General features: G+C 39.9%; 2 protein-coding genes across 5 annotated transcripts in view; one reads left to right on the top strand and one right to left on the bottom strand.

Moving 5' to 3' along the window:
* Positions 1–18,090, bottom strand: part of lg14h8orf82 (linkage group 14 C8orf82 homolog) — a 28,719-nt gene that overhangs the window by 8,898 nt on the left and 1,731 nt on the right. Inside the window, exons 2-3 of one of the 2 annotated variants that reach the window (XM_072914702.1) lie at positions 16,541–16,588; positions 14,788–14,890 (exon numbers count right to left, since the gene is read on the bottom strand). In XM_072914702.1, the coding sequence (XP_072770803.1) occupies positions 14,788–14,890; positions 16,541–16,588 (151 nt within the window). Of the gene's footprint in view, positions 1–14,787; positions 14,891–16,540; positions 16,612–18,090 lie in introns of both variants that reach the window. The other variant, XM_072914703.1, reaches the window with a different exon arrangement.
* On the top strand, positions 467–17,690 carry LOC133616389 (MARVEL domain-containing protein 3). Of its 3 annotated transcripts, none has more exons than XM_061975578.2 (4): positions 467–744; positions 8,277–8,386; positions 8,720–8,829; positions 16,760–17,690. In XM_061975578.2, exons 2-4 carry the CDS (start codon positions 8,286–8,288, stop codon positions 17,416–17,418), a joined length of 870 nt encoding a protein of 289 aa, XP_061831562.2. In that variant the 5' UTR covers positions 467–744; positions 8,277–8,285; the 3' UTR covers positions 17,419–17,690. The 3 variants fall into 3 exon arrangements, with proteins under 3 accessions (XP_061831562.2, XP_072770801.1, XP_072770802.1); XM_072914700.1 differs by lacking the exon at positions 467–744 and adding an exon at positions 2,831–2,925; XM_072914701.1 differs by lacking the exon at positions 467–744 and adding an exon at positions 2,868–2,912.

The following is an 18,090-nucleotide window of genomic DNA, read 5'->3' as shown; positions in this document are numbered from 1 at the left end:
TGGGCCGGCACGCAAAGGCAATGCCTTTAAAAAGGTACTTCTTTCTACGTCCGTGTACCACTCCGTACAGCGGCGTTTTAAAAAGGTCATACATTTTACTTTTTGAAACCGATACCGATAATTTCCGATATTACATTTTAAAGCATTTATCGGCCGATAATATCGGACATCTCTAATTCAAACTGTTCCAACTTCAAAATATTCAGCCTGTTTGGGAAATTGTGTGCTCTACTACAACAATTCTAAAAAATGTTTCCAGGATTTCAATTCAACTTCAGCATTGGAGCATTCACACGCAATTCCTTCAGGGATGTCCTCTTCTAGTTATTTAATGGTTTGCCTGAGCTTCCGTCCGAATGAATGAATGCACACAAATACTGAATAAAAAATACAGAAATGCTTCCAACCACATTTGTTAGAGGAGTTGCAGTATTCTGATTTCACAAGTAGACCTGAACGCACCATTGCCCGAGAGCAGAATACACGTTATGTTGTTCCTCAATGGCTTGTAATATGTCGGAAGGAACAAAACATTTGCTATGGCTTAAGTTATTTTACAAAACACCACAACAATGTTTTTTAAGGACCGCTATTTATGAAGAGTTTCTAGTTTCTCTTCCGCTTCCCCTCCCAGAGAGGGCGGGGTTCTCTCTCACCTGCACCGCAGCGGAGGTAATAATGGCGACCTAGTTGGACTACATTGCTCGAACACCGACTTCAACCTTCTTTCTTTCCCAGTCAAAGGTAATATTTAAGCACACACACGTTCAACTTCGAGCACACTTGTTCGAACGTTTCGTGGTTAATCTATTGTTTGCTGACAGAAAACGCCTCCTAAAGCCAGGTGTGTGGAGTCGCACAGAAGTGTACTCTCGCCGCTAAACGTTCTGATAATTCTCAGTTTTCTTGATATAATTTCATGTTTGAGTACATTTGGATGATTTGACATACAGTATTCAACAGTTATAGCCTACGAAGAACTACTTTTGTGACATAATTTCAGCTTTTTTTCCTTTTGTTGCGGACCATTAATACATTTCTGTCTTAGATTTGCTGAAGTTAATGTTAACTTTTTTTTGCAAACTGAATTTAATTGGAAAAACTTGAATTTTTTTAAATTAAAACTGATTACTTTGGTCAACTCAGGGCCACCTTAACCTAAAGGGGGGACCCTGGGGCTGAGGGGGGTTTTCCCCCCTGTCCTGGAACAACGTAAACAAAAATCGTAGTAACAGAACATCAATGAAACAATATCCATCTATTTAAAAGAATATTGAATCCATGAATACCATATTTTTCGGACTATAAGGCGCACTTAAAATCCTTTTAATTTTCTAAAAAAATGGACAGTGCACCTTATAACCCGGTGCGCTTAATGTACATAATTCTGGTTGTGCTTACCGACCTCGAAGCGATTATATTTGGTACATGGTGTAATGATAAGTGTGACCAGATATAAACTTTAAATGTTCCATTGAGAAAATATATAACATTACACACAACACTTAAAAATCTGTCAAGTTAAAGTTAAAAACTCAAGTTAAAGTACTAATGATTGTCACACACAAACTCGGTGTGGCAAAATTGTTCTCTGCATCACCCTTGATCACCCCCTGGGAGGTGAGGGGAGCAGTGGGCAGCAGCGGTGGCCGCGCCCGGGAATCATTTTTGGTGATTTAACCCCCAATTCCAACCCTTGATGCTGAGTGCCAGGCAGGGAGGTAATGGGTCCCATTTTTACAGTCTTTGGTATGACTCGGCCGGGGTTTGAACTCACAACCTACCGATCTCAGGGCGGACACTCTAACCATTAGGCCACTGAGTAGGTCAAAATGCTTTAGTACGACTTCGGTAAGCTATGAAGCCGCACCGCTTGATGGATTGTCGTTGCATTAAACATACAAGTATTATTATGGTGTGTGTATAAGGACCACAAAATGGCAGCTATTAGCAGACATTATCTGGCATTTTGTTTCGCAATATTATGCAAAACCAATTTTTCTTACCTTCTGGTACCTGCTGATGTGTATTTGGGATCTGCATAAGTACTGAAACTGTGCACGTGTCCACCATTGTGGTCCGTAGTCGATAAGCTTCTTATTTTTCTCTATCTTCTTGTTATGTGGCGTTCACCTTCCGCTGTTGCCATTTCTAATATAAAGTAGTGTAAAGTTCTTACTTATATCTGTCAGTAGACTAGCTATAAAAGCGCTAAAAACTGTAGTGGATTTACATAATTGTTTTACATAATTATGTAAAACAATTTGTTTTACATAATTGTTTACATGACTGTTTTCACTGCTGGACTCTAGAAAGAGGTTCCGCAGCCTCCGAAGCAGATCCTCCAGGTTCTGTAACAGCTTCTTCCCTCAGGCCGTAAGACTCTTGAATGCATCAGAAAAATCCCCTCAACTCCCCCCAAAATGGATTAACTCGCTGGAATAAAAACGACAATATAACATACACCCATAAACGTGGATGCATGTGAAAAAGTGCAATATATTTATCTGTACAGTAACCTATTTATTTATTTATTTATATATGCATCTTACTGCTTTTTTATCCTGCACTACCATGAGCTAATGAAATTACATTTTGTTCTTATCTGTACTGTAAAGTTCAAATTTGAATGACAATAAAAAGGAAGTCTAAGTCTAAGTCTCTAAGTCTAATTCACCCACGGAACTTTAGTTATTAGAGTTTTCCAGTCGAACTGTATTTCACGGGACACATTTCCAGCATTGATGTTGCATTATTGAGCCACGGATGAGGAGATGCTGATCTGTTATTTATTCAAGTAAAGTCTGAATGTCATAAACAGTTAGCTCCATCTTTTGACACTTCTTCCCCTCCCGTCCTTGCACGCCACACCGCTACAACAAAGATGACGGGGAGAAAAGACGCTGTCGAAGGTGAGCCACGTAGGTAAGACCGCCCACAAAACGGCGCATCCTGAAGAGACGCTCAGAAAGCGACTTGAAGATGATCTGTAAAACATAATCTATGCAACAATTTCATCGAAGAACCACCATTACATTTTATGTGGACCACAAGATAGTGTTTTTAATTTAGAAAAAAAATCATAATATGACCCCTTTTAATGCGCCTTTTGTATGAAAATAGACCCGCTCATCAGCAGTGCGCCTTTTAATCCGGTGCGCCCTATGGTCCGAAAAATACGGTACATCTCCTTAGTGTAATCATAGTGCTAGCGATCTGGGAGATTGCATACGCAAAGGCTACACGAAGCAGAGCAATATCAGGGTTTCCCGCAGCGCTTTGTTGTTAAGGCGGCCACTAGGCCTACTTAGTGGTTAGAGTGTCCGCCCTGAGATCGGTAGGTTGTGAGTTCAAACCCCGGCCGAGTCATACCAAAGACTATAAAAATGGGACCCATTACCTCCCTGCTTGGCACTCAGCATCAAGGGTTGGAATTGGGGGTTAAATCACCAAAAATTATTCCCGGGCGTGGCACCGCTGCTGCCCACTGCTCCCCTCACCTCCCAGGGGGTGAACAAGGGGATGGGTCAAATGCAGAGGACAAATTTCACCACACCTAGTGTTTGTGTGACAATCATTGGTACTTTAACTTTAATTTGACAACAAATAGTTGTCAAGGCGGTAGTTGATATAATAATGTAACTGCATCATAAAGCCTACATGAACTACATGGTGTTCAGGGAAGAATAGTCTCTCCTATTGCTATTGTATTATTTTTTCAGCTATAGTTACATTAATCATGAGTAATGTAGCAGCTTAGTTTTGAATGGCAGGGTCCCTGCTATCACATGTTGATACAAATATAACTTTTACGAAATAAAAATCAACTACAGGCTTCCCAAATGCTGTAATAAATTAAGCATGATGAGATGAACAGCATGTGGCCCCACTTTGAACTCTTTTTTTTCAAACACTTATTGCAAAAGCTTACTTACAGTAAGTCATTAATTTGACTTTGTAAGCCATTATTTTGACTTCGTAAATTACTAAGTTATAATAATGACGTACTTAGTATTTCAGGTAACTAGAACTGTTTTGTTTTTACTTTACGGAAAAAATATGGAGATATATATCGTATATCGCCATTCAGCAAATGGAGCGGAAAACACAACCAAAAGTTGTAGGCTTCTTCACGCGACGAAGCCGGCCTACTTCACCGCAGTCTGTAGTCTACTGCCCCCCCAGGCTGTGGTGGCAGCGACGAGGTGGAGACATGATGGCGACAGGCCGAGTTACACCGGTCCTTACACCCACCCACCCCCTTCCCACCTTAACTAACACATTTCCTGGGGGAAACACTGAATATGTTGTCAAAATGGCCCCTGGGTGTCAGCCCAAAGACGCCCGTGTGAACACTATCTACTTGTACTGCTGTCCCAAATCACCAATGTCGTTGCCCACGTTACGATACAATCTAATCTAATCAACAGGCTCCCTGTTTTACCCAGTAGAAGTAGTAAGTAGACAGGAACACATGTATACATAGCTAACAAAGTGGTGATATGGAGAAGTTTGGGACAGGAATGAAATAAAAGATTTGTCGTCGGCAAGGAAAGTAAGTGAATAAAAAGACCCAGAAGTAAACACTACAGAACATGTAATGGTGGTGGTGGTCCTTTTGGTGAAAATAGATAATGTTTTACGGACCATCTTCAAGCCGTTACCTGACAGTCTCTTTAGGATGCACCATTTTGTGGGCGGTCTTGGTTACAGTACGTGCCAAGCCACTTTTGACTGCATCTTCCCCCCCGTCCGCCATGTTGTAACATTTAGAGCTTCCATATCCAAAGACATGCACCTGGGGATAGGTTGATTGGCAACGCTAAATTGGCCCTAGTGTGTGAACGTGAGTGTGAATGTTGTCTGTCTGTGTTGGCCCTGTGATGAGGTTGCGACTTGTCCAGGGTGTACCCCGCCTACCGCCCAAATGCAGCTGAGATAGGCTGCAGTGACCCCCTGCGACCCAGAAAGGGACAAGCGGTAGAAAATGGATGAATGGATATCAAGTCTACTGACAAATACAGTATAAGAGGCAGTGGGCTAGCGGAAGTCATGGCTTGCGATAGTGCCAAAGAGAAGCCAGAGCTTGCAAACCCTCTTCAGTCGTCAGTCTCCTGTTTGGGAACACTTGGACAAGTGGATAAAACATCAGCAGCCTTTTCGATTGTCGAATATTAGACTTAGACTTCCTTTTTATTGTCATTCAAATTTGAACTTCATAGTACATTGTACAATCATACAATACATACAGGTAAAAGCCAGTAAATTAGAATATTTTGAAAAACTTGATTTATTTCAGTAATTGCATTCAAAAGGTGTAACTTGTACATTATATTTATTCATTGCACACAGACTGATGCATTCAAATGTTTATTTCATTTAATTTTGATGATTTGAAGTGGCAACAAATGAAAATCCAAAATTCCGTGTGTCACAAAATTAGAATATTACTTACCGACACCAGCAGATGACATGGCACCCCAAACCATCACTGATGGTGGAAACTTTACACTAGACTTCAGGCAACGTGGATCCTGTGCCTCTCCTGTCTTCCTCCAGACTCTGGGACCTCGATTTCCAAAGGAAATGCAAAATTTGCATGGTTGGGTGATGGTTTGGGGTGCCATGTCATCTGCTGGTGTCGGTCCACTCTGTTTCCTGAGATCCAGGGTCAACGCAGCCGTCTACCAGCAAGTTTTAGAGCACTTCATGCTTCCTGCTGCTGACCTGCTCTATGGAGATGGAGATTTCAAGTTCCAACAGGACTTGGCGCCTGCACACAGCGCAAAATCTACCCGTGCCTGGTTTACGGACCATGGTATTTCTGTTCTAAATTGGCCCGCCAACTCCCCTGACCTTAGCCCCATAGAAAATCTGTGGGGTATTGTGAAAAGGAAGATGCAGAATGCCAGACCCAAAAACGCAGAAGACTTGAAGGCCACTATCAGAGCAACCTGGGCTCTCATAACACCTGAGCAGTGCCAGAAACTCATCGACTCCATGCCACGCCGCATTAACGCAGTAATTGAGGCAAAAGGAGCTCCAACCAAGTATTGAGTATTGTACATGCTCATATTTTTCATTTTCATACTTTTCAGTTGGCCAACATTTCTAAAAATCCCTTTTTTGTATTAGCCTTACACAATATTCTAATTTTGTGACACGGAATTTTGGATTTTCATTTGTTGCCACTTCAAATCATCAAAATTAAATGAAATAAACATTTGAATGCATCAGTCTGTGTGCAATGAATAAATATAATGTACAAGTTACACCTTTTGAATGCAATTACTGAAATAAATCAAGTTTTTCAAAATATTCTAATTTACTGGCTTTTACCTGTACATTACAGTATATTGTTACTAGAGGCGAGGGAAATAATACATTTTTAGATGCATCCCAATTCGGAAAAGGACTAAAAAAATTAGTAAACATCAGTTATTGATTTCCATCCATCCATCCATCTTCTTCCGCTTATCCGAGGTCGGGTCGCGGGGGCAGCAGCCTAAGCAGAGAAGCCCAGACCTCCCTCTCCCCAGCCATTTCGTCCAGCTCTTCCCGGGGGATCCCGAGGCGTTCCCAGGCCAGCCGGGAGACATAGTCTTCCCAGTCCTGGGTCTTCCCCGTGGCCTCCTACCGATCGGACGTGCCCGAAACACCTCCCTAGGGAGGCGTTCCGGTGGCATCCTGACCAGATGCCCGAACCACCTCATCTGGCTCCTCTCGATGTGGAAGAGCAGCAGCTTTACTTTGAGCTCCTCCCGGATGGCAGAGCTTCTCACCCTATCTCTGAGGGAGAGCCCCGCCACCCGGCGGAGGAAGCTCATTTCGGCCGCTTGTACCCGTGATCTTCAATCGATCAATGTTTATTTATATAGCCCTAAATCACAAGTGTCTCAAAGGGCTGCACAAGCCGCGGTACAGAGCCCACATACTGTAAGGGCAAGGAAAAACTCACAACCCCAATGGGACGTCAATGTGAATGACTATGAGAAACCTTGGAGAGGACCGCATATGTGGGTGACCCCCCCCTGTTGTCCTTTCGGTCATAACCCAAAGCTCATGACTATAGGTGAGGATGGGAACGTAGATCGACTGGTAAATTGAGAGCTTTGCCTTCTGGCTCAGCTCCTTCTTCACCACAACGGATCGATACAGCGTAAATAAAATAAAGTTTTAAAATTTGGCTGACTGCAAGGAGCCACCTCACTGCGACCAGCTCCTTTTATTATATAGCACTTTTGTTGCAGTTTTGCACTCATTTTTATTCATATGTGATGCATTACATTGTATCGTATGCATGTTCGAAATAAACTGAAACTGAACTGGACATTTAAAAAATGTGATGGGAATTTCTTATTACAAATGCACTGTTTTTTGTTTTTTTTAATTGCAAGTGATAAAGGCTTATTTGGTGAAGCGAAAATAAATGTAAAGATGCATCAATAATCGATTTTTAATCAAATCATAGCTTCTGAATCGTAATCGAATCGTGAGTTGGCCAAAGATTCTGACAGTCCCTAAATTCTAGGAGCCGGGTCAAAGTTCAGTCACCTAAACATATTCCTCGATGTATTCCTACAATTTGATTAATATTGGATACACAGCAAAAAGTCAGTGTTCAAAAACAAGAAAAAACAAAACAAAAATTAGGGGTATTTTATTTGAACTAAGCACAATTATCTGCCAATAGAACAAGAAAATTTGGCTTGTCAAGACTTTCCAAAACAAGTAAAATTAGTTAACCTCAATGAACCCCAAAATACCTTAAAATAAGTATATTCTCGCTAATAACAGCTGTACTACTATATGAGTACGTATGTTCTATTGTTTCATTGAAAATAAAACAGCAAAGTCCATTTGACTGTCATCTGTTTTAATTATGAGACACAATTGTGTCAAAGTCATGTTTTGTTATTTCATGCTTGAAATAAGAAATTATTACTTTAAAAAAGCAGTTTTATACTTGTGAGTGTTGATGACACAGCTTTGCAACACTTGATATTCTAGTTTCAAGTATGTTTTACTCAATATAGGTCATAAAATCTCAGCAACAAGCTGTAATATCTTACTGAGATCATTTAGAACCAAAACCCTTAAAACAAGTAAAACACTAACACAAAATCTGCTTAGTGAGAAGAATGATCTTATCAGACAGAAAGTAAGCAAATATCACCCTTATTTGAGATATTTAATCTTACTTAGATTTCAGTTTTTGCAGTGTAGTTTATTTGATATCCAAATGTCATTTCAGATTCTAGCCGTATCTTTTTCAGTCCACAGCCATGAGCCAACCAACCCGATCAAAGCCAGGCCACCGAGAGAGGAATGGCGATCGTCGGCAGCCCCGTGAGCCACACGATGCGGGGCGTTCGTCAGCTGACAGGTGTAAACAATAGTTATGTCGAATTGTGTTAAATACTGTATGCACATTAAGTACCTCTACAACATTGTACAGTACTGCCATGGTTGTAATATCTGCATCATACTAAAAACGCTCTACTAGTATCGATGACTGATATGTGGTAGGAACACCTTTCAGTACAATATTTGTGCAGTTCTATACCACTGCAGTCTATGGCTACATTGATACATGCTTGAAAATATACATTTGTGACAAAGTGATGCAAACCATTACTGACTTGAAAGACTGCATCTGTAGTATTGACGCACTAAATGAATGGATGTCATTTTTTTTGACATCTTGTGTGTTTTCAAGAGCCTCTTCCCAACACCCGTACTATTCCAGAGAAGCCGATCATCCGCCCACACGTACGCAGGGTGTTGAACGTCAGGACTCCAAATGCACAAACATGTGCTCCAGGAGAGGTAAAACTGGACGTTCTTTATGCAGTATTGGGGGACCGACTGGTTTCAATATTCAAATTTCATTCTGGATTCTCTGTCTTAACGCTGGCCCAACTGGTTTTCCTGCATTTGCCACCTCTTTGTCACTGTGATGAGGTAAACATCTGCTATATGAGATGCAGAGAGTAGTTGAATAGTAATTTGTTCTTAGATGATTGAGTTCTGTCATTGAAAGAGCAAAACAAGCCAGTCACTATACAAAACTGACTGCTTTGGTTGCGAATTCAAGTTACGAACCTTCCCACCAAGCGAATGTTACAGGGAAAACCGTGAGATCCGACCATAACATCTAGCATCTTCCTTGCATATAGCTTTGCAAGACATAACGTTGTCTTGTCAACCATGGGAGCAAAGAAAGGGAGTGAGGTACAGTGCTGGGAACAAAAAGCGGATGATATACATTGAATTTAAGGACAAAATCATCAAAAAACAGAGACAGAGCTGTAAGGAGATACTATAGAAGTAGGGCTGCAACTAACGATTAATTTGATAATCGATTAATCTGTCGATTATTACTTAGATTAATCGATTAATAATCGGATAAAAGAGACTACATTTATATCCTTTCCAGTATTACATGGTGCCATGTTCTTTCAACTTGCCAAATAAAACAAGGAAAATGTTACAAAAATGCACACTTGACACCCCTGCTATAGATAATAAAAAATTAAATCTGATAAATGTATGGATAAAAAGCAGAGCCTGACGACGCATGCGCGTGTATCACAACTCTCTCGCTCTCTTTGTCTCCGCCCCTCCCTCACGAATGCTGCTGCACGCACAATTTGTTGTGTTTTTAACCTTCTTAACCCTGAACGTATATCGAAAATACACGCAACCCTAACTCAAAATGCTGGACATTTGAGGCATTTAAGAAACACCGCCCGACAGCCCCGCAAAAAAGGACATGTCCGGTGAAAAGAGGGCGTATGGTCAGGACCTAGCCTCGGTTTCATGCTAGCAGCTAACGGGCTAGGATAGACTGACCATACGTCCTCTATTCACCGGACATGTCCTCTTTTGCGGAGCTGTCAGGGCGAAGTTTCTTAAATGCCTCAAATGTCCGGCATTTTAAGTATTGTTTACACAACGTGCAGTACGCCACTTAATATGTCCGTGTGGAAACTCGTTCGGTACACTTCCGCACCGAAACGAAACCCCCGTACCGAAACAGTTCGATACAAATACACGTATTGTTACACCCCTATTATTTTGATTATTGTTTCTCAGCTGTTTGTAAATGTTGCAGTTTATAAATAAAGGTAAAAAAAAAAAAAAAAAACGTAGCCTCTGCACATGCGCATATCATAGATCCAACGAATCGATGACTAAATTAATCGCCAACTATTTTTATAATCGATTTTAATCGATTTAATCGATTCGTTGTTGCAGCCCTATATAGAAGTCAGTTCTTTTTGTAAGGTAAAGGCCGTACATCAGGCCTGGGCAATTATTTTGACTCTGGCGGGCCAAATTTAGAGAAAAATGTTTCTGGGGCCCGGTATATCTGATTTTTAGGAACACTAGTACAAAACCTCACAATGTCTTATTGAAAGCTAAATACGTTAATGACAGACCACCTTAAAAAACGGAATGGAATTTTACGTTTTATTTACTGAATGAGACACCCAGAATGTACATGAAAATAAAGAATGTGGGATTTACAATATAAACTATGTCGATAAAACACTGAATATTGACAACGTATGAACGTCACACCTCCCCTTGATCGACATATTTTACAATTAAGCGAAACGCAACAAAAATGCAACAAACACAGTAAAACATGAACACAAAGTATAAAAACAAAAAAACACCTACAATCTGATACATCACTAAGCTTTAGAACTTGTAAAAACTGACTTAGATTACCATAGTAACTAGTATACCATGCAAAAGCGCAGATTCCAACCATTGAAATACTTTGTATAGTTCAAGACTTACGCTAATTTGAAAACATCACTGCACATCATAATGGCAGCTACAGTTTCCATCTTAAAGATCTAAAAAAATTATTTGGGAATGTCTGGCAGGCCGGATTGAAAAGCTTAACGGGCCGCGTGTGGCCCCCTGGCCTTAATTTGCCCAGGTCTGCCGAACATGATTATTATATCACACCATAAAAGTACTCTAGCTGTTTATCGTACCTTCTATTGTACAGTTTTTGTAGAATTTTCATATAATATTCTAGAAGTTCTATAAGTAAAAGTAAAAAGCTTGTTGAAATGTTGGTGGTATTTTGGGATCCCAGCACGGATTAATTCAAAGTTAATCCATTTCAACATTGATTTAAGTTACCAGTATGTTGAGTAACCAGCCCCATCACAGAAACAATTAAACTTGTAGGCCAAGGAAGTACTGTGTTACGGATTTGTGTGGAGGAACCCTCGTTGGCAAGCACAGAGGTCAAATGTGGTCACCAGGGTTGCAAACATCTCAGGAAGGATTTCAGTTTATTCCTCTTTACAGATTTTCAAGGCTGTGTGTGCTAGCACTGCAATATCTCAATACATTCCAGCGAAATGTTACTAATGCCACCTCAACTCCATTAATAAGTATGTACTTTTTTTTTTTTTTATCCACGAAGGTTTGAACTTTGAGAGTGTTTAAACGAGAGAAATGTGAGAAAATGTTAATGCCTGTCTGAAAAGAGTTGATAAAGTGTGTGGTTAGGATTTTACAGACTTAAAACATATAAGAAATGAAAAAACATATACTGTACAATACTGTAATCGAAAAAAAAAAAAAAACTGTAAATGAAAAAACAGTGTAAACGAAATAAATATACAATGAACAAAAACACATGAGAGAGCAACTTCTCCTATATGGATTTCATTTAAAGCGGGTATTTTTTGGAACGTAACCCCGACGTTAAACGTGGGAAAACTGTACCTGCAACGAAAGCTCGTATTTTTATGAATATATATTTTTTTAAAAACCATGGAAGTATTATTTTGACGCGAAAATGAATGTTTAAAAAGGTGGATTGCCGCATTTACATATATTATTATAATATATATATATATGTATATGTATATATATATATATATATATATATATATATATATATATATATATATAATTCCATAACAATATATTTTTTTACATAAGCAGCAAAAAAATATTTAAAAACTGTCAGCTTAGTCACCAGAATTTTCAGTAAAATAAGTGTTTTTTACAGCATATAAAAAAAATTTAATAAATGGAATAGAAAAAACAATACCACTGTTTTTAGCGGTTCAATTCAAGCAACAGAGTTGCAAGTTGTTTTTTTTACCATAAAATCTTGTTTTAATGTTTACTTTGTTAGTTTTTTAATGTTTTAGTGTCTTACTGTACAGCATATTGGGGGAAAAAAACAGTACCAAAGTTGATTTTTTACGGTAAAAAACTCATTAGGCGGAATTTAACCGTAAAATCTATTGTCAATTTTACAGTCGGCAATTTGATTGTTAATTTGTTTTGAAATCATAAGTCAAGCAAATATTTAAGTACAGTATTTATCTTTATTTTAACACAAAATATTTTTGGAATACATATGATATTTTCATTTGGATAATATTGCATTTTAAAAGATATGCAATTGCATGCAGTACATGATTTTTAATGTCAAAAGGAAAAAACAAATATATTTAGTAAGTAAGCATTTTATTAACGAATATTATTTCCACATAAAATAATGTGGTGGGCCAGATTTGGCCCCCGGGCCTTGAGTCCTGAATCGGAATCCCATTACCTCCTTTTATAGCTGACTCTTGCTAGCATTTATTTACGAGTTACAATGCATGAAAAAAAGGCAAACATGTATTCTTGTCATAAGGATTGTGAATGATAGAGACAATTCCAAAAAATGTGCAGTTCCCCTTCAAACACACTAAGAGGACGTATTGTAGGTTTAAACGTAAACTTGTTGCAACTTTCACTCGACTTTCATGAAAAGACTCATTAAAATGGGCCAGCTGTTTTGGATAAGAGCCCAGTTGGACCTCCAACTGATGGGAAAACTTTGTTTTAACCCTCATAAACAGATCATGAAGGCGTTTTATAATAGGCCCAGATGCCTGAAACATAAACCAAGATGTAGTCTGGCTCCTTGTCAGTGATGCTAAAGATCAAGTCAACTTCACTGCACATGTAATATATCACTATATTGACGTTATAATTCCAGGAGTGTTGGTTTTATTTGGTGCAGCAGTGCACGCACGCTTTAGGCACTTAAAAATCCTGAGCTGCTTGTTAGTGTGCGCTGATTTTAAAGATAATGTATGATTAAATGTGATTATTCCACCAGTGTCTGTGTTTTCACAGCAGCTCATGTGCGCTTTAGGCACAGTCCTTAAAAAACATTCATATTGTCTCCTTGTAGGCGGATTGTAAAGATAATGTACATCTAGTATATCACAATAAACATGTTAACAGAGGCGTAATGCTACCAAGTCAGCTGTGGCTGCTTTTCCAGAATTCTGATTGGACAAAATATGCATGACAGGAAGTGTATGCGTTTGCGTGTAGGCCGAGACAGTTTTGAAACTACATTCGTGTGGATGGAGATCGTTTTAACCTCGGCTATTTGTTTTCTTTTAAGTGGTCTTACTCCCTAAGTTTGTAAACAAAAACGACTTAAAAAATATTTTTGTAATATTAACAAGAAAAATAAATGATGGCAAACCCTTTAACAGCTTCTCTTCTCTGTTGTCCACACTGCAAGGGAGATATTTGCTTATTTTCTGTCTGATAAGATAATTCTTCTCACTAAGCAGATTTTATGTTAGTGTTCTACTTGTTTTAAGAGTTTTGGTCCTAAATTATCTCAGTATAAGATATTACAGTTTGTAGCTGAGATTTTATGACCTATATTGAGTAAAACATGCTTGAAACTAGAATATCAACTGTTGCAAAGCTGTGTCATCAACACTCACAAGTATAAAACTACTTTTTTAAAGTAATATTTTATTATTATTATTTCAAGCATGAAAAAAAAAATCATGATGCTGGGTGCATATCATTATGTCAAGATAATGGCACGAGCATTTACTTAATTTAAGAATTTTTTCAACATATTGAGTAAAAATGTCTCTTTTTTTTCTACCAAGAAAAGTGCACTTATTAGTGAGAATATACTTATTTTAAGGTATTTTTGGGTTCATTGAGGTTAGCTAATTTGACTTGTTTTGGAAAGTCTTGACAAGCCGAATTTTCTTGTTCTATTGGCAGATAGTTTTGCTTAGTTCAAATAAAATACCCCTAATTTTTGTATATTTTTTCCTAGTTTTTGAACACTGACTTTTTGCAGTGCAGTGGAGTTTTACAAGCCTTCTTCTTGGTAGGTTCAAAGACAGCTTTTGGTCTTCTCGCCGGGAACTTATTTCAACACAAAGTTTTTGTCATAACTTAGATACAATTATATGCAACACACAGGCGACATCACCGATAGGTGGACCGCTCTCATGGGGCAGTCTTGTGCTTTTTTTTTTTTTTACCTTAATAAATGAATCATCAGAGTAACAAAACCCTTTTTTTTTTTCCGAATCGATTTACTAGATGATCCATCCATCCATTTTCTACCGCTTGTCCCTTTTGGTGTCGCGGGGGGTGCTGGAGCCTATCTCAGCTACACGGAAGGCAGGGTACACCCTGGACAAGTCGCCACCTCATCGCAGGGCCAACACAGATAGACAGACAACATTCACACTCACGTTCACATTGCAGCCCTAACTGAGACACAGCTGTGGTAAAGTAATCAAAAGATCATTAATCAGTTAAAAAAGGCAAATAGCAGCATCTCTTTTTGTCAGGCATCCTTTCCCCACAAGGTGACATTTTATATAAAGCTTCAGAGCAGACTTAACCTGTATTGCCATGGATGAACACATTCTACACTATATTGCCAAAAGTATTTAGCCACCTGCCTTTACTAACATATGAACTTGAAGTGCCATCCCATGGAATTGTCCAAAAATGTTTTGGTATCCTGGAGCATTCAAAGTTCCTTTCACTGGAACTAAGGGGCCAAGCCCAACTCCTGTAAAAACAAACCCACACCATAATTCCTCCTCCACCAAATTTCACACTCTGCACAATGCAGTCCGAAATGTAGCGTTCTCCTGGCAATCTCCAAACCCAGACTCATTCATCAGATTGCCAGATGGAAAAGCGTGATTCATCACTCCAGAGAAAGCGTCTCCACTGCTCTAGAGCAGTGGTTCTTAACCTTGTTGGAGGTACCAAACCCCACCAGTTTCATATGCGCATTCACCGAGCCCTTCTTTAGTGAAAAATAAAATGTTTTTTTTCAAATTCAAGACGAAGTTATATGTTTTTGGTAACACTTTAGCATGGGGAACATATTCTAAGTAACAAAGACTTAATTCAGAGTTTTTTTGGACACTAGGGGAACATATTCTAAGTAACAAAGCCTTAATTTAGAGTTTTTTGGACACTAGGGGAACATATTCTAAGTAACAAAGACTTAATCTAGAGTTATTTGGTTCGGGTTAGGGTTATAATAAGGCCATGCAGAATAAGGCATAAATAAGTACTTAATAATGACTAGTTAAGAGCCAATATGTTACTAATTTGCATGTTAGTAAGCAACCGATTAATGGTGAATATGTTCCCCATACTAAAGTGTTACCATGTTTTTTTACTGGTGCACAAAATCAACCGTGCATGAACATCACCTTGTTCAAACAACAAAACCAACACAGAGCATAAACTCACAACAAATTACACACCTGCAAATCAGTGTGACTTCTGCTGTTGCCGTATCCGTAATACGCCGATAGGGAGAAGTTTTTATTTACACGATGAGTCGGGTGTGTTTTGTCCTCCGCTGAACCCCTGAGCTCAACTCACCGAACCCCTAGGGTTCCATTGAACCCAGGTTAAGAACCACTGCTCTAGAGTGAAGTAAAGTGAATTATTTTTATAAAGCGCTTTTACATAGTGAAACCCAATATCTAAATTACATTTAAACCAATGTGGGTGGCACTGGGAGCAGGTGTGTAAAGTGTCTTGCTCAAGGACACAACAGCAGTGACTAGGATGGCGGAAGCGGGGATCGGACCTGGAACCCTCAAGTTGCTGGCACGGCCACTCTACCAACCGAGCTATACCGCCCCACAGAGTCCAGTGGCGACGTGCTTTACACCACTGCATCCCACGCTTTGCATTGGACTTGGTGATGTATGGCTTAGATACAGCTGCTCGGCCATGGAAACCCATTCCATGAAGCTCTCTGCGTACTGTACGTGGGCTAATTGGAAGGTCACATGACGTTTGGAGCTCTGTAGCAACTGACTGTGCAGAAAGTATTTGCACTATGCGCTTCAGCATCCGCTGACCGCTCTTTGTCAGTTTACGTGGTCTACCACTTCATGGCTGACTTGCTGTTGTTCCCAAACTCTTCACTTTTCTTATAATAAAGTTGACTTTGGAATATTTAGGAGCGAGGAAATTTCACGACTGGATTTGTTGCACAGGTGGCATCCTATGACAGTTCCACGCTGGAAATCACTGAGAGCGGCCCATTCTTACACAAATGTTTGTAGAAACAGTCTCCATGCCTAAGTGCTTGATTTGATACACCGGGCCAAGTGATTAGGACACCTGATTCTCATCATTTGGATGGGTGGCCAAATACTTTTGTCAATATAGTGTAGGTCTTTCTTACCAAGTCTCCTATTGATGGTCTTTGACCCCATTCCAGTCTTGTGCAGGTCTACAAAATGGACGAGACAGGACCTGTAATGGGTACATTGTTGAACAGGGGAGTTTGTGTCCTTCATGGCCACAAAGCGATTAAATACTTATTTCAATCAATCAAAGGAATTCATTCAGTTGTGAAGAACGTTTGAAGTAATATGAATGTTTTCTGTCTTGCACAATTTAGGCGTGGTTCTGATCTGCTCGGTGCTGACCAACGCCCTGGTCCTCATCTGTGTGGTGGCCGCCCAGATGGCAATGTCGGGCTTGTCCGCCATGGGCGGCCTGGGCGGCTTCGACATCAACTCCAACTTTAACCTGCAGGGCACCGAGCTGCAGAAGGTGCGGGAACTGGACGCGCAGTTCGGCCAGATGAGAGCGCCGGGAATCTACGGCGGCGTGGCCTTCAGCCTGACGATGGGCGTGGTCTCGCTCCTGTTTGTCGTCGCGGGCAACAAGCCCCCCCACCGTATGTCCCGTAGGCTTCTTTACGGAGCGCTGGTGTTCCAGGCCGTGGGGGCCGTGGCCTACGTGGTGGCTGTTGGTCTCTATCTGCATTTCGTCATGCGGGTCAACGCCACTGATGTTTGCACGCAGCGCGAGCGGCTGTACGCACGGAACGGGTACACTTGGATGAACTGTGACGTCAGCGGCGGGGACGCAGCCGTGGCGTTGTTTGGACTCATCACGGCTTGCTTGTATACCGCCGGAACGGTGCTCACCTTCCAAACCATCCGTAGGGTAAAGCGCTACTTGCAAGAGCGCAAACGCCGTGAGGTGGAGCGAGAGCCGCCGCGCTCCCACCCGCAGAGGGCTCCACTGAGGGCCGAAACCACGTCTGTATGAACATGCTCCAAATACAGTATTGACCCGAAGAGAAGATGGTATTTTACGTGCCGCACGAATGTTTAAAGTTTATTTTAGAAGCTTTTTGTCAAATCTGAGCTGGTAAAAATAGATTAAAATCATAACCAATTTGTTTAAGCTAAACAGCATTTTGGTTTGATTTGTTTGGAAGTCACAAAAGCTGCTGGATAATGTCTTACTTACCGGTATGTTTTTACTGCACAGTCTTTTGTCAGATGATTAAAATATTTTATTACCGAACAAAAGTGAACGTTAGCAAACGGGTTCTGATTAGAGATGTCTGATAATATCGGCCTGATAAATGCTTTAAAATGTAATATCGGAAATTATCGGTATAGTTTTTTTTATTATCTGTATCGTTTTTTGAATTAAATCAACATAAAAAACACAAGATACACTTACAATTAGTGCACCAACCCCAAAAACCTCCCTCCCCCATTTACACAAAAGGGTTGTTTCTTTCTGTTATTAATATTCTGGTTCCTACATTATATATCGATATATATCAATACAGTCTGCAAGGGATACAGTCCGTAAACACACATGATTGTGCGTGCTGCTGGTCCACTAATAGTACTAACCTTTAACACTTAATTTTAGTCATTTCATTAATTACTAGTTTCTATGTAACTGTTTTTATATTTTTTTACT

The sequence above is a fragment of the Nerophis lumbriciformis genome, linkage group LG14 (assembly GCF_033978685.3).
Source record: "Nerophis lumbriciformis linkage group LG14, RoL_Nlum_v2.1, whole genome shotgun sequence".
In the NCBI taxonomy this organism is placed as follows: Eukaryota; Metazoa; Chordata; class Actinopteri; order Syngnathiformes; family Syngnathidae; genus Nerophis; species Nerophis lumbriciformis.
Note: the sequence above shows the minus strand (reverse complement) of the source record. Positions and strands in the feature narration are given on the sequence as shown.